This window comes from Salmo salar, chromosome ssa09 (genome assembly GCF_905237065.1).
Source record: "Salmo salar chromosome ssa09, Ssal_v3.1, whole genome shotgun sequence".
In the NCBI taxonomy this organism is placed as follows: domain Eukaryota; kingdom Metazoa; phylum Chordata; class Actinopteri; order Salmoniformes; family Salmonidae; genus Salmo; species Salmo salar.
Window position 1 is genome coordinate 128,916,580 of NC_059450.1, and position 25,729 is coordinate 128,942,308.

General features: G+C 43.0%; 1 protein-coding gene across 4 annotated transcripts in view; it reads left to right on the plus strand.

Moving 5' to 3' along the window:
* Positions 1–21,585, plus strand: part of lis1a (Lissencephaly-1 homolog A) — a 74,143-nt gene extending 52,558 nt beyond the window's left edge. For 3 of the 4 annotated variants that reach the window (XM_014214213.2, XM_014214214.2, XM_014214215.2), the window contains 8 exons: positions 1,155–1,229; positions 1,730–1,936; positions 8,051–8,219; positions 9,554–9,656; positions 9,813–10,041; positions 14,081–14,182; positions 14,476–14,632; positions 19,208–21,585. In XM_014214213.2, the coding sequence (XP_014069688.1) occupies positions 1,155–1,229; positions 1,730–1,936; positions 8,051–8,219; positions 9,554–9,656; positions 9,813–10,041; positions 14,081–14,182; positions 14,476–14,632; positions 19,208–19,281 (1,116 nt within the window). In that variant the 3' untranslated portion in view covers positions 19,282–21,585. 4 annotated transcript variants of the gene reach the window in all.
* The last annotated feature ends 4,144 nt before the right edge of the window (positions 21,586–25,729 follow it).

The window sequence follows — 25,729 nt, forward strand, 5'->3', positions numbered from 1 at the left end:
CCTCTGTGCCTGCAGCACTACTTCACACATCAACATGTTCTCTCTTCTCCTAAGAGGGGAAAGAAATGGGTTAAATCTACCACAAAGCAATTTTTTCCCCCCTCACTGAAACTGGTTAGCCTGTCAATCAGATTTTTGAATGGTTTGTTTGATAGCTGAGCTGAAGTTGGTGACCTGGTATAGTACTGAATCACCAGAGAGGTGTGTTGGGGTAGTACAACCCATCTCCCTCGTGGCTCTTTCATCGTCTCCCATTAGTAACACCACATGAAGAGACAATGGAAATACGTACAAACTCTACTCAAACACACCATCCCTTACCTCTGAGTTTTTAGAGTTGAATAGCCACGCTAACAGGGTTGCAGATGTAAGTACAGTGAAATAATATGACCCTGATCAGTGTGAATGGATCTGATTAGCATGCTGTGGAGGCAGAGGCTAGTGTGGGGCTCAGCTGCAGGTGACTGTTAACTCGACCTCACCCTGGCCCATTGGCACCCCCAACACAAACAAGAGCTGGGGGGCTAGATATGTCTCACGTCTCCACACATACCAACCACCGCTTTGTCCTTTTCTGCCACCCCTGAATAAAACATGTAGGCTCGTTTTTAGGCAACATGCCAGTCTTGATCTTGGCTAGTACCCGTAACAGGTTTCACTTAAGTTCGCCTTACTCCATACCCTAGCCATTCTGTAAACGCGTACCAGAAGTCCCTCCCTTGCCCTTTAGAAAAATGGCCTCCACATCCCTGTTGCTAGTTTTTTCTCCAGGTGGAAGCCGCTCTCTGCCAGGCTCCCTGAAGTTAATTTCCCTCCCCAGTGTACTGTTTGAGGGCATAAACCCTTGTCTGCAGGAGATTAGCTTGTGTGAGGGGGATTAAGAATGTGTTTGTCTCTGTACGTATATCTCCGTATGGATGTGTGTTTACAATTGGCCTCAAGGCTGACTGTTTGGCTGTAGGGGTGTAAATCCCATTCCTTATTACTGCGCTCTCTCCCTCTACTGTACCCGAGGACTCTGTCTGCAATCACAGCTGCCCCTCAGGCAGACCCATAGACCCCACTGATTAGGCCTAAGCTAAATTCTGTGCTAGATTGTGTTTCTGTGTGCGTGCAGTGTTCTTTTCATAACTTTTTTTTTCTTCCCCAACCAGAATGAAGAATTGGATAAGAAGTATGCTGGCCTTTTGGAAAAGAAATGGACCTCAGTCATCAGATTACAAAAGAAGGTTTGTTTTGTTTCAGGGGATGCTGTTGTAGCTGGGGATTGTGTCTCCTAGTCTTGGCCCATGACTGCGGCGGAACGTCATCTGAGCCGATACTCAATATACACAGCGTATTAAAAAGGTTACACTACAAAGAATTGAATGTGTTAACCCAATGCCCTTAAGATATGAGATGGTTTGATATGGGTGGCTTTGATGTGCTTACTTAGAAGTACACTGAAGAAGCCAGCAGAGATTTCCATGTATCATCAGCATTAGCAAGCTTGTATGAGACATTTTTGCTTGCCTTTACAGATTATACACGTACTGTATTCCAAAATGGAGGTTTTCCAAGTGCTTTACGTTGTAAGGGCTAAACTCACCTCATCCACCACCAATATGTATTTCCCACCAGATGATGCACGGTAGCCATTATGTGCCAGAAACATCGAATTTCCTTCATAGTTAGCGCATATCCTATTGTCACGGTATTACAATGTCTACATATGCCCCCTGACCCAAAGGTGATGGAGCTGGAGTCAAAGCTGAATGAGGCCAAGGAGGAGATCACCTTGGGTGGGCCCATAGCCCAGAAGCGTGACCCCAAAGAGTGGATACCTCGCCCGCCGGAGAAGTACGCGCTGAGCGGCCATCGTTCCCCCGTCACACGTGTCATCTTCCACCCAGTCTTCAGTGTCATGGTGTCTGCCTCCGAGGACGCCACAATAAAGGTCAGTAGAATATAAGAACCATCATAAACAACAGGTCTTTACTCTGTCTGTTATTCTCCAGGGAAACAATTAAACAATGTATAAACAACGTGATGTGCTTAAATGAGATTCAAGCAACCCGCCCCAAACAGCTTCCCCAACACTGTGCTGGCAAGTTATTTTATCCACTTGTATGGGAGTTGACTGTATATATAACTGCAACCAATAAAGATGCCGATTTGGCCTATTTATTTATTTTTATTGATTTAAAAAAAAAAAAGGCAAGTTAGTTAAGAACACATTCTTATTTTCAATAATGGCCTAGGAACGGTGGGTTAACTGCCTTGTTCAGGGGCAGAAAAAACAATCAATCAATCATAATCACTAGTTAACTACACATGGTTGATGATATTACTAGTTTATCTAGCCTATCCTGCATTGCATATAATCGCTTAGGTACACGTTGTTCCAACCATAAACATCAATGCCTTTTTTTAAATCAATACACAGAAGTATATATTTTTAATCCTGCATATTTAGCTAAGATAAATCCAGGTTAGCAGGCAATATTAACCAGGTGCAATTGTCATTTTGCGTTCATTGCACGCAGTCAGGGTATACGCAACAGTTTGGGCCGCCTGGCTCGTTGCCAACTAATTTGCCAGAATTTTACGTAATTATGACATAACACTGAAGGTTGTGCAATGTAACAGGAATAACGTTTTGTTCTCGATGATAGTTTCCGGATTCAACCATATTAATTACCTAAGGCTCGTGTTTGTGCTATGTTATAATTAAGTCTATGATTTGATAGAGCAGTCTGACTGAGCGATGGTAGGCACCAGCAGGCTCGTAAGCGTTCATTCAAAATAGCACTTCTGTGCGTTTTGCCAGCAGCCCTTCGCAATGCATTGCGCTGTTTATGACTTCAAGCCTGTCAACTCCCAAGATTAGGCTGGTGTAACCGATATGAAATGGCTAGCTAGTTAGCGGGGTGCGCGCTAATAGCGTTTCAAACGTCGCTCTGAGACTTGGAGTAGTTTTTTTCCCATCCTCTACATGGGTAACGCTGCTTCGAGGGTGGCTGTTGTCGATGTGTTCCTGGTTCGAGCCCAGGTAGGAGCGAGGAGAGGGACGGAAGCTATATTGTTACACTGGCAATACTAAAGTGCCTATAAGAACATCCAATAGTCAAAGGTATATGAAATACAAATCGTATAGAGAGAAATAGTCCTATAATAACTACAACCTAAAACATCTTACCTGGGAATATTGAAGACTCATGTTAAAAGGAACCACCAGCTTTCATATGTTCTCATGTTCTGAGCAAGGAACTTAAACGTTAGCTTTCTTACATGGCACATATTGCACTTACTTCCTTCTCCAACACTTTGTTTTTGCATTATTTAAACCAAATTGAACATGTTTCATTATTTATTTGAGGCTAAATTGATTTTATTGATGTATTATATTAAGTTAAAGTAAGTGTTCAGTATTGTTGTAATTGTCATTATTACAGATAAATAAAATAAAAAATCGGCAGATTTAATCGGCAGCGGCTTTTTTGGTCCTCCAATAATCGGTATCGGTGGTGAGAAATCATAATCGGTCGACCTCTATTCCACACCTATCTTCTTTACCTGTGGGATAGTCTTAAACCAGCCAACTGGGCAGCTGATAAAACTGTGGGTTTGCACAACCCAAGAATTTCTGCACAAACTCTCAGAAACCGTCTCAGGGAAGCTCATCTGCATGTTTGTCAGTGACTTGACCTTGACTGCATTTTGGCGTTGTAACCGACTAAAGTGAGAAAATGCTCACCTTCGATGGCCACTGGCACACTGGAGAAGTGTGCTCTTCACGGATGAATCCCGGTATCAACTGTTGCGGGCAAATGGTGGTGTGTATGCAAGCGATTTGCCAATGTCAACATTGTGAATAGAGTGCCTCATGGTGGCGGTGGGGTCATTGGATGGGCAGGCATAAGCTATGGACAACGAAGAATTGCATTTACGATGGCAATTTGAATGCACAGAGATACCATTACGAAATCCTGAGGCCCATTGTCATGCCGTTCATCTGCCGCCATCCCCTCATGTTTCAGCATGATAATGCACAGTCCCATGTCGCAAGAATCTGTACACAATTCCTGCAAGCTGAAAATGTCACCAGACATGTCATGCATTGAGCATGTTCGGGATGCTCTGGATTGACGTGTACGACGGCGTGTTCCAGTTCCCGCCAATATCCCGCAACTTCGCACAGCCATTGAGGAGTGGGACAACATTCCACAGGCCACAATCAACAGCCTGATAAACTCTATCCAAAGGGGATGTGTCAAGCTGCATTAGGCAAATGGTAGTCCCACCAAATACTGACTAGTTTTCAGATCCACGCCCCTACCTTTTTTTAAAGATACCTATGACCAACAGATGCATATCTGTATTACTGGTCATGTGAAACCCATAGATTAGAGCCTACTGAATTTATTTCAATTGACAGATTTCCTTATGAACTCTAACTCAGTAAATTGTTATTTATATTTTTGTTCAGTGTAGTTGGTGCAAGTGTGTATTTAGGCCACATCGATAATTACAATATCAGTGTCAATCTAAGTTTGGATTTTGAGAAAATGTGAAGACATTAAAATGGCTTTTTTGAGGTACATTTCAGAATTAAATTGTTTAAAAGCATATAGTATTACTTGACCTGTTCTAAACCCAAATATGCCAAATACAGTGCATTCGGAAAGTGTAAGTTACAACCTTTATTCTAAAATGGATTAAATAGTTTTTTCCTCATCTACACACACTACCCCATAATGACAAAGCAAAAACAGTTTTTAGAAATGTTTGCAAATGTAAAAATAACACTTACATATGTATTCAGACCCTTTACTCAGAACTTTCTTGAAGCACCTTTGGCAGCAATTCAGCCATGAGTCGTCTTGGGTATGACGCTACAAGCTTGGCACACCTGTATTCGGGGAGTTTCTCCCATTCTTCTCTGCAGATCCTCTCAAGCTCCCAGGTTGGATGGGGAGCGTTGCTGCACAGATAATTTCATGTCTCTCCAGAGATGTTTGATCATATTCAAGTCTGGGCTTTGGCTGGGCCACTCAAACTTGTCCCGAAGCCACTCCTGCATTGTCTTGGCTGTGTGCTATGTGCTTAGGGTCTTTCTCCTGTTGCAAGGTGAACCTTTACCCCTGTCTGATGTCCTGAGCACTCTGGAGCAGGTTTTAATCAAGGATATCTCTGTACCTTGCTCCGTTCATCTTTCACTTGATCCTGACTGGTCTACCAGACCCTGCCACTGAAAAACATCCCCACAGCATGATGCTTCCACCACCATGCTTTACCGTTGGGGTGGTGCCAGGTTTCCTCCAGATGTGGCATTTGGCATTCAGGCCAGAGTTCAATCTTGCTTTCATCAAACCAGAGAATCTTGTTTCTTATGGTCAGAGTCCTTTTGGCAAACTCCAAGCGGGCTGTTGTCTTTTTACTGAGCAGTGGGTTCCATCTTGCCACTCTACCCTAAAGGCCTGATTTTGGTAGAATGCTGCAGAGATGGTTCTCCCATCTCTGCAGAGGAACTCTGGAGTGACCATTGGGTTCTTGGTCACCTCCCTGACCAAGGCCTTTCTCCCCTGATTGCTCAGTTTTGCCAGGCGGGCCAGCTCTAGGAAGTCTTGGTGGTTCCAAACTTCTTCCATTAAGAATGATGGCCAGTGTTCTTGGGGACCTTAAATGCTGCAGAAATATTTTGAAAGATGGTGTGCGCTGTAGCAGACTTCATTCTCTATTGACTTGCATTGGATTTGCTTAGCTGTATAATATGCTCTAGGCGTGTGTGGATTTCTTTTTAGATACGTTTTTTTAACAATAACAGAGGAGAGATGCTCATAAAACGATAGTGTTTTGCTTTTAGCTGCATTCCCAAAGCGATGAGCTCTGCTTCCTTGTTGTTCATTCAGCCTGTGTGCCAGCCTGGCATCGCATCAGCACTACCTAATACCTACCACACTTGCTCGCTCGCTTTCTCCCGCTCGCGCTCTCCTTTTATCAGGAAACGCCCTACAGCAACCCCCCTCTCTCCCTCTTTCGATTTGACATCCATAATTTGCTATTTTTAAATGCATTAATACAGGCAGTATAATAATAACTCTGGTTTGTCTGCCATGCTGTTTTTACAGCCAGTCTGGTCTGCTTCGCTACCACAGCGAGCTACCTCTGTGCCTAAATGAGTATAAATATTTGTGCTGTATCTTTTATTCATCTGGAATCAGTCGCCTGTTCTCTATTTTGCCACACTCCCTCCAGGGCCCTTCACCACCTCCTCCCTCCTTCTTTTACCCATGTTATTTCATATTTCGCTTGAGTGCTGGCCCTCCTGCCACGACCACCATCCAGCCATCTCAGAGCAGGCACAGTCAGGCCTCAAATCTCCCAATCTGCCCTCTTATGCCGCTTCTTCTTTCCTAGCCTGGCTCGCCTCACTCTGTGCCCTACTTTCCCTCCAGACCTTGCTGTTAAATCTTTAACTGGGGAGCTGAACGTAAGAGCTCTGCACACTGACATTCTCTCTGACATTCTCTTTGACATTCCAGTAAGGCTGTTGGTTTGCCTGCAGTCAAACTAGTCTCTCTTTCTCCTCTTTTAGTATGCAGGGAGTAATTGTCAGGGCTTTGATGCTCTGCTTGCCCTCATTGCTTCCCACTCTGGTCCTCTGCGCTCCCTTCTGCTAACATAGCAAATCTATGCAATCTATTTTTATATATATATATATATATATTACTGTCCTTGAGCTTGCCACCTTGGCAGTATGTAAATCAGCAGGTTTTGTGAGCAGTGAGCCTTCTATCCTTCCTTTGCTCTCGGTGTGTCTCGCATTCCCTTTCTCTGCATGGTGATAAGAAGCCCTGTCCCTCACACTAAACTAGGCCAAACAGCTTGAGGTTGAGTGTCAGGTTAACTGCTGCTTATGGGAAGAAAGACCCTGCGGAGGCCTTCAGCACAGACTGAACCACATTATTTTAAAGTGACTTTTAGTGTCATTCTCTCAGTGCATCTATACTGCAGCTTACTGAGCTAATAGGATACATTGATCTGCAGAAGAAAATACCATAAAAGCTGTAATAAATTGCACCACTATGTTTCACTAGCCCGCCACTTGCATAGGTAACACAAGCTCAGCACTGATGGGTTTGGTGGCAGAAGCACAAGCTCAGCAGACTAAGTAATGGTCTTGGTGGTACTGGCAGACTTAACACCACGCCATACTGCGGTGGATTTTGTGGTAGACTAGACTCAAAACGGGCGGGGGCGGGTGGACTTGGCAGTGGAGAAAGCCTAAATGAGGCAGAAGGAGTGGGCTTCTGTCAGTCTGCGCCCCCCCATGCTCAGCGATGGAGGAAAAGCTTATCCCCCACAGTGTCTGCCTGCCTGTCTGGAAACACAGGGTAATGTGATACCCATCATGTCTTAGATGCAGCCAAACTAGTGTTTGTTGCTGACCCTGCTATTTAAGACCCAAATCCCACTGTCAATATCAACACAATCACAAAATACATTTATTCAACCACCCTAGGCTTATTTGGGGATATTTGAATTTATACGCTTCACAGACAAATGTATTCTTCTAGAAACAGTAACTTAATCAGACAAATGTTTTGAACGTTGAATATGTATGGGGTCGGTGTTTGCATGTCGACGCCGTCTGGCTTGTAGGCTCGTCATTCTGTGCTATTTTGAGCTCTAGAGACAAACCTCAGACAGTGAACTGTGGGTATTTAATGTCTAGAGAAGTCTGTCTGGCACCTCACCCAGGATGTATTGGCTCTCTTGTGATATGATATTAATATGATCTTCTACTGCATTTTCTGGATCTATCCTTATCTCTCTATGCCAGTCACAGCCTGCCTACTGTAAGCCTGTTTTGGCTGCTTGGTCGCTTGGGGAAGAGGCAGTGTCACGGTGCAGACTAGGCTAGATGAGACAGTGGTATTTGGGGTCTCTGTTGCGGTGTGGGGACTTTTATATTCTGGAGAGCAGCTGAGGGGTGTTCTGTTCATGTTTGTTTTCATGTGTTATGTTCACACAGCAGCTGAAATTGTGTGTTTTCTCTCCTTGCCAGGTGTGGGACTATGAGACAGGAGACTTTGAGCGGACGCTGAAGGGTCACACAGACTCTGTCCAGGACATATCCTTTGACCATACTGGCAAGCTGTTGGCCTCCTGCTCTGCAGACATGACCATCAAGCTGTGGGACTTCCAGGGCTTTGAGTGCATCAGAACCATGCATGGTGAGGGGACTGGAGGGACAGGAGTAGATGGGTGGGACTGTCTAGAGAGATAATCGTTTGAAGGATATTATGTCTTAGACCATGAGGAGGACCAGGGATGGCGAGGTATGTGTGATTGTTTGGTTCAGGCAAAGCTTGGATGAGCAATTCCAGACGTATGTGTGAGCATGTGTTTGGATGGTGCGTTGGGACACAGGTGCTACCGATGCTGTTCATTATCACATATATGGCTCATCCTCACTTACGTTCATGGCAATCTGCTTCAATTAACAGAAAACCCAGTGAAACACAGGAGCTTCGCATCACAACCAAATTCTGTCACACAGGCTTTAATGTTAATGCCAGCCATTCCACACTTCTTAACATCCTCCCCAATCCAACTCCTACAGGCGGTGGGGACTTTCTCACTCACACACACACACACACACACACCCTCAAGACGAGGTGCTATTTCTCATATCATCAGCACTCTAAATGTACCAGTCCTTAGGCAGTATCACTGCCCCTCCCCTCTTTTAATCCTAATTGCTGGATAATTCCAAGCGGCACATTTTACGTGTGTCTTCAGGCCCCCCTCAAACAGATAACAGCCCTTTGAGCCTTCCACCACCCATTATTATAACAGCCATAGCGCACTGTGGGGCTCCCCCCCACCAACACACTACCCCTCCCCACCACATATATTTAAGCTTGCCTTTTTAGAGCCTCCTTAGTTTGCTCATCTTTTTATCAGATTAAAGATGGCTGGTTTGGTCTCTAGGTAATTAACTGCCTCTTCTCCAGGAACAAAGACACCCTGGGCGTAATTGGCCATCTCACTACTCATGTTAATTGGCTAATTTGAACAAAACCAATTTTTATGGCATGTTTTAGTTCCGGTGACATTATGAAGGGGATGGGAAGGACTTGTCAAAGTGGGTGGCATTCAGAAATGGAAAGCCTTGGGCAGGAAAAGCTGGCTAACAATGCATTTAGCCCAACTGGCCTCTGTCTAAAGTACAGTACTTGGACATTTAACCAATAGTTATTTGTCAGAGTGGTTGTTTTGGAAAGGGGATACCTAGTCAGTTGCACAACTGAATGCATTTAATTGAAATGTATCTTTCACATTTAACCCAACCCCTCTGAATCAGAGAGATGCAGGGGGTGCTGCCTTAAATTGATGTCCACATCATTGGCGCCCGGGGGGTTGTTGGTAGAATGGCATATTTTGTCAACCTTGCCAGCTCGGGGATTTGAGCCAGCAACCTTTCGGTTACTGGCTCAGCGCTCTCAACTGCTAGGCTACCTATGGCCAAGTGAAGGTCTCATTGCGTTGTCTTTTTGTTTTCCAGGACACGATCACAATGTTTCATCTGTAGCCATCATGCCCAATGGAGATCACATAGTATCTGCCTCGAGGGACAAAACCATTAAAATGTGGGAGGTGGCCACTGGGTAAGTATGTTGCCAAATAGCAGTTCTTACCGTAAGCCAAAACGTTCACATAAGTGTGCAGGAGCTTCTCTTCTTTTAAGTAGTATTCAACATTTCCTATGCCTCTGCGAAGTAAGCAACCATCTTTAACCCATCTCCCCTCTTCCCATCCATCAGCTACTGTGTGAAGACGTTCACGGGCCACAGGGAGTGGGTGAGGATGGTCCGGCCCAACCAGGACGGCACCCTGATCGCCAGCTGCTCCAACGACCAGACGGTGCGTGTGTGGGTGGTGGCGTCCAAAGAGTGCAAGGCCGAGCTGCGGGAGCACGAACACGTTGTGGAGTGCATCTCCTGGGCCCCTGAGAGCGCCCATCCCACCATCTTGGAGGCCACCGGCTCAGAGGTGAGGAGCTTGACACTGAAATACTGATATACACACTGAACTATAAAGCCTTTGTTCCCCCCTTCATTCCTCGAAACGCCACCTGCTGACTCTTCAAAAGCACCTTATGCCCTGTCCCTGGATCTGTGCCAAAACCTTTATGTACAGTGCATTCAGGAAGTATTCAGACCCCTTTTTCCACATTTTATTACGTTACAGCCTTATTCTAAAATGTATTAAATAAAACATTTTCCTCGTCAATCTGCACACAATTCCCCATAATGACAACGTGAAAACAGGTTTTTAGAATTTTTTCCAAATGTATTAAAAACCTTATTTACATAAGTATTTAGACCCATCTCAATAAGACTCGAAATTAAGGTGAGGTGCATCACGTTTCCATTGATAATCCTTGATGTTTCTACAACTTCATTGGAGTCCACCTGTGGTAAATTCAATTGATTGGATATGATTTGGAAAGGCACACAGCTGTCTATATAAGGTCCCACAGTTGACAGTGCATGTCAGTAAAAACCAAGCCATGAGGTCGACGGAATTGTCCGTGGAGCTCCGAGACAGGATTGTGTTGTGGCACAGATCTGGGGAAGGGTACCAAAACATTTTCTACAGTATTGAAAGTCCCCAAGAACACAGTGGCCTCCATCATTCTTAAATGGAAGAAGTTTGGAACCACCAAGCCTCTTCCTAGAGCTGGCCGCCCGGCCAAACTGAGCAATCGGGGGTGAAGGGCCTTGGTCAGGGCAGTGACTAAGAATCCAATGGTCACTCTGACAGAGCTCTCGAGTTCCTCTGTGGAGATGGGAGAACCTTCCAGAAGGACAACCATCTCTGCAGCACTCCACCAATCAAGCGTTTATGGTAGGGGCCAGACGGAAGCCACTCCTCAGTAAAAGGCACATGACAGCCTGCTTGGAGTTTGCCAAAAGGCACCTAAAGACTCTCAGACCATGAGAAACAAGATTATTTGGCCTGAATGCCAAGCGTCACGTCTGGAGAAAACTTGGCATCATCCCTAAGGTGAGGTGTGGTGGCAGCATCATGCTGTGGGGATGTTTTTCAGCGGCAGGGAGTTGGAGACTAGTCAGGATCGAGGGAAAGGTGAACGGAGCGAAGTACAGAGATTCTTAATGAAAACAACCTGTTCCAGAGCACTCAGGACCTCAATGTGGCGAAGGTTCACCTTCCAACAGAACAACGACCGCAATCACACAGCCAAGACAACACTGGAGTGGCTTTGGGACAAGTCCTTGAGTGGCCCAGCCAGAGCCCGGACTTGAACCCGATCAAACATCTCTGGAGAGACCTGAAAATAGCTGTTTAGCGATGCTCCCCATCCAACCTGACAGAGCTTTTTCTTCTGCAGAGAAAAATGGGAGCAACTCTCCAAATAAAGGTGTGCCAAGCCTGTAGCATCATACCCAAAAAGACTTGAGGCTGTAATCGTTGCCAAAGACGCTGAAACAAAGTACTGAGTAAAGTGTCTGAATACTTATGTAAATGTGATTTCAGTTTCTTTTAAATACTTTTTTAAGAAACGCTATAAATCATTTTTTGCTTTGTCGTTATGGGGTGTTGTGTGTAGATTGAGGAGGGAAAAAGTATTTAATCAATTTTAGAATGATACTGTAATGTAACAAAGTGGAAAAAGTCAAGTGGTCTGAATGCCTTCCGAGAGCATTGTATGTACAATGCCTTAAGTAAAATGGTAATGTGACATCAAGATAATATTGTGCGCGCACCCATTTAAACGTTACGGCTCGGTACATACAAGTATCTGATTGCCCAAGGGAAAGTAGACCTAGATATTCCCGAGGGAACACCCAAGTTAATAATATGCCCACGTCCTACTGTGTGTCTATTGCTTATGTCAGAAAATGTACTTTGCTCTCCACCCTCCCTCTGACTTCCTATATATCTGGCTTATTTGGTCTGTCTCCTAACCTAAGATTGGCACCTCACAGAGCCAGACATGTTTGAGTCAGACCATGAAAAGTACAGGAGCAACCCTGTCATAGCCCAGGGTCAGACCTTCACCCTGCCCCTGTGAGTCCCCACCCCCACCTCCCCGATGCCCTGTGAGTGTCCTGCTCTCCCAAGTCTTGTGATCATGCATGTCCAATTTCATTAAGTTTCATTCGATTAAAACATTTTTCCTCACAGGCAGCTAGTGGCCCTGTCAAGAACCCTGTCTGCCTCGATGCCTGCGCACAATGATACACAATATCCCGTGTTCTCACAGAAGGAGCCTGTTTTTCTCTTTAGCGCCCTCTTTCTGTATTTACCCATTTGAATGGTTGATGTGCTTAGTCTGCAGTGATGGTATTGTTGATCTCGGCTAAGGTATTGTTGTATGTGCGCACACACACACCCACACACACCCACACACATACCCCATTACCCTTGCCTTTGATCAAAGCTCCTTTTGAAGACTTGAAGAACTTGGTGCTTAGTAGCAGAGCTGGTTCAGGTAGAATGATTCTCCTGACATCAATTATACTGGCACACTTTATGTTCTGTGAACTAAAGCAGCCAAATGTGAGTCTGACATTTAAGACTGCTCTCCTCTACGTGCTGAGATGAGCCTGCACAGGGGAACCCAAATTGTTAGAACATGCCCTCCCCTGTTTCAGAACTCTGAGGCATGTAATGACTTTTTATATCTGTGTGCACACTACATATCCAGAAGTATGTGGACACCTGCTTGTCGAACATCTCATTCCAAAATCATGGGCATTAATATAGTTAGTCCCCCCTTTGCTGCTATACCAGCCTCCATACTTCTGGGAAGGCTTTCCACTAAGTGTTGGAACATTGCTGCGGGTACTTGCTTCCATTCAGCCACAAGAGTATTAGTGAGATTGGGCACTGATGTTGGGTGATTAGGCCTTGCTTGCAGTCAGCATTCTAATTCATCCCGATGGGGTTGAGGTCAGGGTTCTGTGCAGGCCAGTCAAGTTCTTCCACACTGATTTTGACAAACCATTTCTGTATGGACTTCTTTGTGCACAGGGGCATTGTCATGCTGAAGGCCAAACTTTTGCCTCAAAGTTGGAAGCACCGAATCGTCTAGAATCTCATTGTGTGCTGTAGCATTAAGATTTCCCTTCACTGGGACTAAGGGGCCTAGTCCGAACCATGGAAAACAGCCCCAGACCATTATTCCTCCTCCACCAAACTTTACAGTTGACGCACTGCATTCGGTTGGTAGTGCCAAACCTAGATTTCTGTCGGACTGCCAGATGGTGAAGCGTGATTCATCACTCCAGAAAACACGTTTCCACTGGTCCAGAGTCCATTGGCGGCGCGCTTTACACCACTCCAGTCGACGCTTGGCATTGCGCATGGTGGTCTTAGGCCTGTGTGCGACTTCTCGGCCATTTCATGGTTCTCCTAACGAACAGTTAATGTGCTGACATTGCTTACAGAGGCAGTTCAGAACTCAGTAGTGTGTTGCAACCGAGGACAGACCATTTCTGCGCGCCCAAGAAATAGTTAGTGCTGAAGACCAAATATATCCTCTTCACTCATGGTTAGCTGCCGAAGATGGATGTTTTTAAAATAAGAAATGGATGGTTGTTTTAGTATGGGAAAAATACAATTTACACTGCACCACAGACCATGTAGAAATGGAACAATTGAATCTAAGTGCAAATTTTGGTCTATAATCAAATATTGCCCTCAGCTGTAAGGTCCCCTCAGTGCAAGTTTCTGCTACTGTGTTCAGAATCACTCTTATATGGAAGCAGAATCTGTAATTGAACCTCTGAAGTGTAGGCATGTGCCCTGCTCTAGAGATGCATTCTCTGATAACTATTTTGTTGGTAGTCCATTTCCCCTGATTTTAAGGTGGTATTTATTTATCAAAGGCTGTGGTATAAAAATGTATTTATTTCAGAAGGCTGCTGGCTGCATATAGCCCTCACAACGAAATGATTAAGCGTTGACGTCCTGCAAGTGAATACTGCTAAAGGTTCTGTTTTGGTATTTTACTGCGGCAATTGGAGCTCATCGTGTTCTTGTTCTCCCTGTGTCCTTCCAGTCTAAGAAGAGTGGTAAGCCGGGCCCTTTCCTGCTGTCTGGCTCCAGAGACAAGACCATCAAGATGTGGGATGTCAGCATTGGAATGTGCCTTATGACACTGGTGAGTGGACCATCAATTTTAGACATACAATAGATGGTAATTTCGATTCATGCAATTTTTTGGGGGAAAATGTCCCCATTTTATGTTGTTGAATCCAGTCCGCACATGACATGAATGGCAATAAGATTGACCTTCTTGAACCCTAGTCTTAACCGAACGCTCTGTCCCAGGTTGACTGGTTTCCTGAACTAAGCATAGTCCTGGACTAAAAAGCTAGTTTTAGTCTGGGAGTGGTCTGGGAAACTGACCCTAAATTTTGTATCAACAATTCTAACCAAATGCTTTTGTCCCAGGTTGGCCATGATAACTGGGTGCGCGGGATGCTTGTCCACCCTGGAGGCAAGTTCATATTAAGCTGTGCTGACGACAAGACCTTAAGGATCTGGGACTACAAGAACAAACGCTGCATGAAGACCCTGGGTGCCCATGAACATTTTGTTACCTCTCTGGGTAAGCCGCACTCAATCTTTTCTTCTACAGCCAGCGTCAGTTGCAGCTGGGTCTTGTTCAGTGCGGCACACTAGCAAAATGTTAGTGCTGGGTGATTTAACTGAAATTTCAGGTATTTTTTTTTTACCCAACTAATTCCATTTTGTTTTTTCTTTCTATGCGCACATCGCACAGTTTCTCTAGAGATCAATCAGATCCAGCCTGAACTGTGCTATGTAGTAGGGAGTTAGTTTCCAACTGGCCAATATTCAACTTAGTTTAACCCATAAAACATGGTCATTGACAACAATGACCATAATCCATTGCACATTTACTTGTCCTTTCTGTTTCTATTATGCCTGCTGCGGAAGAGAGAAGGATGCGTGATCGTGAGGTGATAACTTTCAAAGCAACAGCTGCTCTCTATCTCTACCTGAAAATACATGATCTTAGGGATTGATGGTATTCAGCAGTCATAAGTATGCCTTATTCACTTTGAACTACAAAATAGTGATTTTGTCAGACACCAAAGGAATGAAATAAAGTAATGAAATAAAATCTAACACACACAACTGAAATATTTTATTAACCTTTCTGGGAAGGGGGTTCCGCTAGCGGAACACCTGGCCTACAGCCAGTGAAATTCAAACAACAGAAATCTCATAATTAAAATTCCTCAAACATACATGTATTATCCACCATTTTAAAGAGAAACTTCTCGTTTATCCAACCACAGTGTCCGATTTGAAAAAGGCTTTACGGTGAAAGCACACCATGCGATAATGTTAGGTCTTTTGAAATTGGCGTGTTATGTTCAGAAATGCATTGTCTCAAACAAACATCCGGTGAAAATGCAGAGAGCCACATCAAATTACAGAAATACTCATCATAAACATTGATAAGATACAAGTGTTCTACATACGATTAAAGATACACTTCTTGTTAATCCAGCCGCTGTGTCCGATTTCAAAAAGGCTTTACGGTGAAAGCACACCATGCGATTATGTTAGGCCAGCGCCTAGCCACAAAAAAACCATACAGCCGTTTTCCAAAGAAGGAGAGGTGTGACAAAAGTCAGAAATAGTGTTAAAATTAATCACTAACCTTTGATCTTCATCTGGTGGCACTCCCAGGACTCCATGTTAGACAAATGTTTTTGTTCGATAAAGTTTCTTTATGTCCAAATACCTCCTTTTTGTTCGCGTTTGGTCCAGTAATCCAAATGCACAAAGTCTAGACAAAGTCAAAAAAGTTCCATTTGAGTTTGTAGAAACATGTCAAACGATGTTTCTAATCAATCCTTAGGGTGTTATCATAAATATTCAATAATGCTTCAACCGGACAATACTGTTTTCATTAGAAAGGAAAGGCAATGGCGCTCACGGCCACGCGCGTGACTAAACTGAAGGCTTTCACCTGGGCCATCTGCTCTTATTCGCTCCCCTTTCACAATAGAAGCCTGAAACAACTTCTAAAGACTGACATCTAGTGGAAGCCTTAGGAAGTGCAATCTGACCCCACAGACACTGGATATTCGAAAGGCATTCACTTAACCTCTATGGGCAAGGCGGGACGAATTCCTCCCACCTACGTAACAGCCACCTGAATTCAGTGGCGCGATTTTTGAATCGTTTGAAATACTATTACTTCAATTTCTCAAACATATGACTATTTTACAGCTATTTAAAGACAAGACTCTCCTTAATCTAACCACACTGTCCGATTTCAAAAAGGCTTTACAACGAAAGCAAAACATTAGATTATGTCAGGAGAGTGCCCAGCCAGAAATAATCACACACCCATTTTTCAAGCTAGCATATAATGTCACAAAAACCCAAACCACAGCTAAATGCAGGACTAACCTTTTATGATCTTCATCAGATGACACACCTAGGACATTATGTTATACAATACATGCATGTCTGTTCAATCAAGTTCATATTTATATCAAAAAACAGCTTTTTACATTAGCATGTGACGTTCAGAAAAAGCATACCCCCCGCAAACTTCCGGGGAATTTACTAACAGTTTGCTAAATTACTCACGATAAACGTTCACAAAAAGCATAACAATTATTTTAAGAATTATAGATACATTACTCCTCTATGCACTCGATATGTCCGATTTTAAAATAGCTTTTCGGATGAAGCACATTTTGCAATATTCTAAGTACATAGCCCAGCCATCACGGCTAGCTATTTAGACACCCGGCAAGATTAGCCTTCACCAAAATCCTATTTCCTATAAGAAAAATGTTCTTACCTTTCCTGTTCTTCGTCAGAATGCACTCCCAGGACTTCTACTTCAATAACAAATGTAGGTTTGGTCCCAAATAATCCATCGTTATATCCAAATATCCTCTTTTGTTTGTGCGTTCTAGACACTATACGAATGGTAAATAACGGTCGTGCGCATGGCGCATTGGCGTGACAAATGTCTAAATATTCCATTACCGTACTTCGAAGCATGTCAACCGCTGTTTAAAACCAATTTTTATGCCATTTATCTCGTAGAAAAGCGATAATATTCCGACCGGGAATCTGCAATAAGCTAAACAGCCGAATGAAATTTCTCCACGGGGCGAATCGTGCACGCGCCTCATTCAATGGTCCTCTGATCGGCCACTTGGATAAGGCGATAATCTGTTTCAGCCAGAGGCTGCCTCGTCATCGTTCAGGGTTTTCCCGGGTTCTGAGAGCCTATTGGAGCCCTGGGAATTGTCAGTTACAGCTAAGATCCTTACTCTTCAATAAACAGATGCAAGACGCACGACTCCTTGTCAGACAGGCCACTTCCTGCATGAAACCTTGTCAGGTTTTTGCCTGCCATAGGAGTTCTGTTATACTCACAGACACCATTCAAACAGTTTTAGAAACTTTAGGGTGTTTTCTATCCAAACCTGAACAATAATATGCATATTCTAGCTTCTGAGTTGGTGTAGGAGGCAGTTAAAAATGGGCACATATTTTTTCCAAAATTCTCAATACTGCCCCCTAGCCCAAACAGGTTAAACTACAAACCGCAGAATTCCCACTTCCTGGTTGGATTTTTGGCAGGTTTTCGCCTGCCATATGAGTTCTGTTATACTCACAGACATTATTTTAACAGTTTTGGAAACTTTAGTGTTTTCTATCCAAATCTACTAATTATATGCATATTCTAGCTTCTGGGCCTGAGTAACAGGCAGTTTACTCTGGGCATGCTTTTAATCCAAACTTCCCAATGCTGCCCCCTATCCCTAAAGAGTTAAAGTAATGGGAATAAATGAGAGTTAATAAGTGATAAGCGGTAATGGAAAGTCACTACCATTGTACTTTTATTAATTGTTTTAATTTGTTATAGCATTCCACACACAATGCGTAGTGCATTTAATGTTGAAAAAACATTATTTTTTTTATAATCGAAACGAAACTGAACCGACCTCAAAAATAACTAATCACGCATTCTGTCTCCTAGAGATGAACGTACTTTGGTGCGAAAAGTGCAAATCAATCCCAGAACAACAGCAAAGGACCTTGTGAAGATGCTGGAGGGAACAGTTACAAAAGTATCTATATCCACAGTAAAACGAGTCCTATATCGACATAACCTGAAAGGCTGCTCAGCAAGGAAGGAACCACTGCTCCAAAACGGTCATAAAAAAGCCAGACTACGGTTTGCAACTGCACATCGGGACAAAGATCGTACTTTTTGGAGAAATGTCCTCTGGTCTGATGAAACAAAAATAGAACTGTTGGCCATAATGACCATTGTTTTGTTTGGAGGAAAAAGGGGGAGGCTTACGAGGTGAAGAACACCATCCCAACCGTGAAGCACGGGGGTGGCAGCATCATGTTGTGGGGGTGCTTTGCTGCAGGAGGGTCTGGTGCATTTAACAAAGTAGATGGCATCATGAGGATGGAAAATGATGTGGATATATTGAAGCAATATCTCAAGACATCAGTCAGGAATTTAAAGCTTGGTCCTAAATGGGTCTTCCAAATGGGCAATGACCCCAAGCATACTTCCAAAGTTGTGGCAAAATGGCTTAAGGACAACAAAGTCAAGGTATTGGAGTGGCCATCACGAAGCCCTGACCTCAACCCTATAGAAAATTTGTGGTCAGAACTGAAAAAGCATGTGCGAGCAAGGAGGCCTACAAACCTGACTCAATTACACCAGCTTTGTCAGGAGGAATGTGCCAAATTTCACCCAACTTATTGTGGGAAGCTTGTGGAAGGCTACCTGAAATGTTTGACCCAAGTTAAACCATTTAAAGGCAATGCTACCAAATACTAATTGAGTGTAATGTAAACTTCTGACCCACTGGGAATGTGATGAAAGAAATAAAAGCTGAAATAAGTAATTCTCTTTAATATTATTCTGACTTTTCACATTCTTAAAATAAAGTGGTGATCCTAACTGACCTAAGACATGGAATTTTTACTAGGATTAAATGTCAGGAAATGTGAAACTGAGTTTAAATATATTTGGCTAAGGTGTATGTAAACTTCCGACTTCAATATATTCAGGTCATAATGCTATTTGGAATATTGGTTTGTGATGAATAACCTCTCTACGCTTCCTTTGTACTAATGCCCTTTCTCCTCTCCTCAGATTTCCACAAGAATGCTCCGTACGTCGTCACCGGAAGCGTAGATCAAACAGTTAAAGTGTGGGAGTGTCGCTGATCCGATCAGACCTGAAGATCAGACCACCACCACCCCCTCTCCTCCCACTCCAACCCCTGCACCCCACCTCACCTCCCACCGTCTCCTTCATCTCCTCTGGCTACACACACACCATGGTTAATACCTTATCCTGTCATCACGCTCTCTGGTCCAATAACTATGGTCCTTTTATGTACATTATTCTGGATGTAGATTGAGCTATTAAATGTTGCACAGCAAAAAAAGTATTCTTGCATGGTGATGATGAATCCAAAATTGTATACTGTAAATTTACATGATAACGTTGTCTAGAAGTACCATAGGTTTAACATGGGCGGGGCTGTCTAAGTCTGTCACATGCAGCCTTACCTACCTACTTACTGAAGGCAGATGTTTCTTTGTGTGTCACAAATGGCTCCCTATGTGGTGCAATACCGATGACCAGGGCCCTTGTGCCCTTGTAAAAAGTAGTGCGCTATACAGGGAATAGGGTGCCATTTGGGACACACTCTTTGACTGGGGGTAAAATGTAGGGCACTAAAACCGATAATTAAAAAAAACGTTTGTCAGCTTTCTTTTTGTCTGCCTACTTATATTTTTATTTTTCTCTCTCCTTTTCACTGTTGTAGTCTCTGTTGGTGATATTTTTTTTGGTGGGGGGGACGACAAAAGGAAAAGTATAATCCCTTGATGCCGGAGGATATGAGATTGTCTGTCTGGGGGGGGTTTATTGGAGTTATCTGTAGCTTTGTAACATCACTTCTGAAGTGTGCATACCGTTTCTCTTCATGTGGAACTAGTGAATATATTAATTGCTGCATATACAAATGTTTCAAACTGTTTATTTTTGGACATCTGGGGGTTGAGACAACAAAACAGCTTTTTACTCTTGTCATGACGTGTCCTAAACTGAGTAGAAAAACGTAGCATTATCCTATCCAATAAATGTATTCTGCTTCACGTTTATTGAATCGGATAACATTTCTGTTTTGGCATCTCAATGAATTAACCTGGCTATGCTGTGCAGATGGTGCCCTTATTTCCGTTGGTGGACTGTAAGCCTAAATGCTAACCTGAAAGCTATGTGAGCCGATAGCGTGAGGTTACTCCTCCCTGAAAAGCTGCCCCCTGTCTGAACGCCCCGGTACTGGGCCTTACGGTTGGCTGCAACTGATAAGGCGAGCTTCTCAGCCTTTCTCTAACACTTGGCCCTTTAGCAGCAGACATCAGGGATCACCTCTTTTAATTTCAATTCACTTAAAGGATCTTTAGTTGTCTCCCTCCCTCTGTAAGATGGCTCGTTGTCTCAAATCTAACCTGAGTGATTTTCCATTGGACTCAACTGAACTCTCCCTTTTTCTAACCATTTGACGAATCCGGTGTCTGCTGGGTTGTCTGTTATACTATAGGAATCATGTAAGCGATTTTTATGCTCAGTTGGCCATTGTCTTGTGCTGCTTGCATCTATGGGCTGTGTAAATTAGGGAGGGCAAGCTTAAGCCTTAGTTTTGGATTAAATATGCAAGTTTCGAATGAGTCGGACTGTCACACGCTGTCATAGCATGACAAGGAGTAAAAGTTGCCTCAGGTTTGTTTTGGGATGTGCAAAAGAGCTCTCCGGGGGGGGCAGAAATAATTGAGAGGTAATAAAGCTGTTTCTGTGGGGGGGCAAAATACATGTAATTTTACTGAGCTGTAGGGAAGTGTCCAAATCTGTGTTTCCACCGAACTGACTGAACTATTGGGGGGGATTCATTCAATTGATGAAATAAAATGCTAGCAGTAGACATGCTAATGAATGCTTGTGCTCGCTGTACAGTAGAGCGGTCTGATGGTAGTTCTTGTAAAGGTATAGTCACCCCTAAACCTACATAAAGCAGCTCCCTTGCCACAGAAAGGCCTTGGCTTTGGTCTTGGGCTAGTCTCCATTTGTGCCCAGAAGAGTGCTTAGACTCCTAGTGAAGTGCCCTCGAGGCGAAACTCCACAGGCCGACTAACACATTGCAGTCGTCTCCTGGGTGGCAGGCAGATCTTTTATCATATTCTGTTCATTTTAGGAGCTAGGAGGCTGAACAAAATGAAAACCAAATCCCTCCATTTCCCTTAAAAAATAAATAACATCTTGCTACTTCTTACGCTGCAGCAGGTGAGGGAAAATCCTATTGTCTGGCACATCCCTGCTTTTCGGTAGATCTTTGGTCCTTTGTCGGACTGATGATCGAAGATGTAAGAAATTTAAAAATACTTAATAAAATGCATAAACAATTTATCAGCCTTTTTCCATTGATGCACTTCTATAATAAAGAATTCCACTTGCTTAACTGATCTTATCTTAAGGTTCTTTGCTGAATATCTTCCTGTGTGTATTTGTTTGGCTGTAGCTAGCTGCTGCTGCTGACCTTTGAACCCTCATAGTGGCTAGTTTGACCTTTGACCTGCCGTCAATAGAACTGCTGCATGTGCCCCTGTTGTACCAGGGGCTGAGCTGTCTGGTTTGGTGGGCCTTTCAAGTGCTGTGATGTAAGCCACTGAACTGACATGGCACCCTATTCCCTAAAAGTAGTGCACTTCAGACACAGACTCAATCAGCCACAGGCCACCCCGCTAAACTGTCAAATGCTAATTGGTCCACTTGACAAACAATATACTGTTACAAGAGCGAAAAGTAGGATAAGAGAACTCCATCTCTTTTAGAGGGTTGTACCCCTACTGTCTCTTACCAGTAAGCAGCTGTATGGTTTCTATGTATACTGTGTATTTTGCATATTGACTTTTCAAAGACACCAGACAGACTCTACCAGACAGGTCGGCTCAGGCTGGCATGATGGCTGCAGACGGCTCTGTACTTAATGTGTTTGTTTGTTGCTGTTAGGAGGACAGGTCTGTAAATGAATGAACTGGATCCTTCCTCTGTATATGTGATGGGATTGTGGCAGACTAAAGCTGCTCTAAGAGAAAATAATCTTCTCATTGAGAGAATACCACTTATGCCTCCTCTAGACTCGAGACCTCCATGCATTTAGACCCAGACTGGTCTTTCTCCAAGCTGCTTTCTCTGTCAGTCAGTGGGAGAGTCGGCGTGCGTTACTCCATACACCAGCAATCGATAGGACAATTGGACATGGTGGTGCTGATGCACCATAAAACGTGTTTTAGCTGAAGCTTAAAATGTTATAACTGTAGTAGGACATTCTGGTGTAGCTTCAGCATTCAGATGTTCTGCTCTCGATGCTAGACTAAGTTAGCTTCCTGATTTAAGCCGATTTTCTCTATTTGATTGGCTAAATTCAGAATTACAAAATCGGGGTCCTTGGGTGTAAATTCTAAACCAGGCCTGAAGTGAACCTAAATGGATATTAGACTTGACTCTTATTGTTATTGGAAAAACTCCGCTTTCCCTTTCTTGGGTTAGACAAGGTCTATAAACAAATTGTCGGGAGGGAGAATGTGTCTCTTGTAATATAGTTATCATTGAATGAATGCTTTATAAAACTGTGCTGTTGTACCTACCCTGTGAAAATAAATCACTTTTTTGCCATTTGCAGGTCCCAAGCAATCCCTATGCTGCACTGGCTAGGTGGATCAGAGGGACTGGCAGACAAGCTTACACTGTCTGTTGGTCCTTCCCCCCAGTATCAAGTCCATCTGTCTGCTATATTCTGCCTTGTGAATAGATTGAGGGCTTCAGACTTCTTCACACCTTGAACAGGATTTGTTTTGCTTTCATGGTCTTTCTCACGTTCAGCAAAATTGTTAACATCTGGATGTCATTATTGTTTGCAACATTAAACAAAAATCTGTAAATGTTGTCCTTTTTATTGGGTTGGAGGGAGGTTCTCAAAGAACATGCACAGCTTGACATATTACATGTCTATAACAAGTTCACACAGGGATTTACTGATTTTGAGCTAAAGGTTTCAATGAAGGCGTGTCTAAACATTTCATGATTTTCTTCAGTGAATGCATAATGTATATTTTTCTTAGGTCAATAATGATAGACAGACTAGGGCTATTGACAATCATTAAATATTCATAATTACATTGTATACTGTGTATATGAAGTATTAATATAATGGGAGGGATTCATTATTGTTCACAGCTGTGAGGTATGCCTGGCGATGATGGAAACCATACTTGGAACAGAATATTAGACATTTTACATTAATAGACCTCAATCTTACGTTTCTAAGAAAGACCATGTTGGAGTCTTCAGTTCTTTGCATTCTACCAGGTAAGTGCATGGTAACACCTGGTTGGAACCTTTATACTACATCTAATTGTCTGACTACAATACAATAAATGTCTCATGATATTGAAAATAATAGGTGAGGTGTAAAATGCAGCTCTGGGAACAGATGAATCTTGTTGAGAAGTTTAGGCTATGACTCAAAAGTATACTTGCTCAAGCAATAGTTAAATTCACTTGGATACATTTGAGCAAGTGTCAACATCTTGTACTGTAGCTCCTTTGCAATGTTTGACTGGGTGGGTGAGGTGTACAATTGCCATGTTGCCATCTGCTTCTGAATGAATTCAAATGTAAGGAAGCATAATTTGTATGTGAATAATAGATCAATCAACCACACACTCGAGATCATTTATAAAATTGCTGCCAGAATACTACTGATGACACACATGGCCAAGAGTATGTGGACACCTGCTCGTCGAACATCTCATTCCAAAATCTTGGGAATTAATATGGAGTTGGTTCCCCCTGTACTGTTATAACAGCCTCCACTCTTCCGGGAAGGCTTTCCACTAGATGTTGAAACATTGCTGTGGGGACTTGCTTCTGTTTAGCCACAAGAGCATTGGTGAGGTTGGGCCTGGCTCTCAGTTGGAGTTCCAGTTCATCCCAAAGGTGTTCGATGGAGATGAGGTCAGGGCTCTGTGCAGGCCAGTCAAGATCTTCCACATCAATCTCGACCAACCATTTCTGTATTGACCTTGCTTTGTGCATGGGGGCATTGTCATGATGAAACAGAAAAGTGCCTTCCCAAACTGTTGTGCTTGTGTGCGGCTGCTCGTCCATGGAAACCCATTTCATGAAGCTCCTGACTAACAATTCTTGTGCTGACATTGCTTCCAGAGGCAGTTTGGAACTCGGTAGTGAGTGTTGTAACCAAGGACATAAGATTTTTACGCTCTACACTTCAGCACTCAGCATTGCTGTTCTATGAGCTTGTGTGGCCTACCACTTCATGGCTGAGACATTGTTGCTCCTAGATGTTTCCAGTTCACAATAACAGTACTTGTAGTTTACTTGGGCAGCTCTAGCTGAAATTTGCCTGGGGCAGAAATTTGATGCGCTGACATGTTGCAAAGGTGGCATCCTATGACGGTGCCACGTTGAAAGTCACTGAGCTTTCAGTATAGGCCATTCTACTGCCAATGTTTGTCTATGGGGATTTTATACACCTGTCACCAACGGGTGTGGCTGAAATAGCCAAATCCACTAATTTGGAGGGATGTCCACATACTTTCGTATGTAGCCTCAGCCTGTCAGACTTCAAAAGGTCCGTGCTATCTGGGATCCTACCCATTGAAGTTGAAATTTAACATGGTTAGGTAAGAAGTTAGATTATTGGTTTAGGGTAGGGAAGTCCCAAGGATTCCAGATAGCACTAACACTTCAAAATGTGTCTTTGGTACTGTTTCAAAAAAAATAAAAAATAATAATACATTTTGAATATCTCCGATTGTAAGCGATATTCAGGTGAATGGCATTGATCTACTAGATACGAAATTCAACAATCGTTTATTAAGGGATATTTTCTACAGGAAGTCTATTCCCTCTGCGATATTTTGTTGGGCATCATCGTTTGATGTAAACTGGCGCCGTGCTTGGCTCACTCCACACAAATTTATGGTGACCAATAAAGTAAAGGAGATCTCCTTTAAGATAATCCATAGATTCTATCCATGTAATAGCTTGATTTCTAAATATATACTTGATGTTACCAGTGAATGCAGTTTTTGTGAACTAGAAACTGAATCTATTGAACACTTATTCTGTAATTGTTTATATAGTGAAGTGTTCTGGACTGATGTAAAAATACATCTTGGCCTCAAATTGCATACAACCATTGAAATTTCTAAGTTTTACATATTATTTTACTACACTGATTCCACAATTGAACGTGAGTATGTCATAAATCTATTTTATTAGGAAAATATTTCATACACAAATCTAAATTTATGAAGAAAAGGCCCCTTAATTTTTTTATCTGATTTGGAAAACTATTTAGAGTCTTTAAAACGTATACAAAACAAAATGTCAAAAAAATGTATTCGCTATATGTCTGTATTTGATTTGATATAATGTGGAATAGTTTTTTTCCCTTTTTTTCTCATTTCTTTGGAATCCCTCTGGCTGTTATGTTCATGTTTTGCATGTTACTGTTAAAATAAAAAAATAAAAAAATACAAATAAAACTGTTTCAAAAAATGCGCGGAATATTGACGTCAA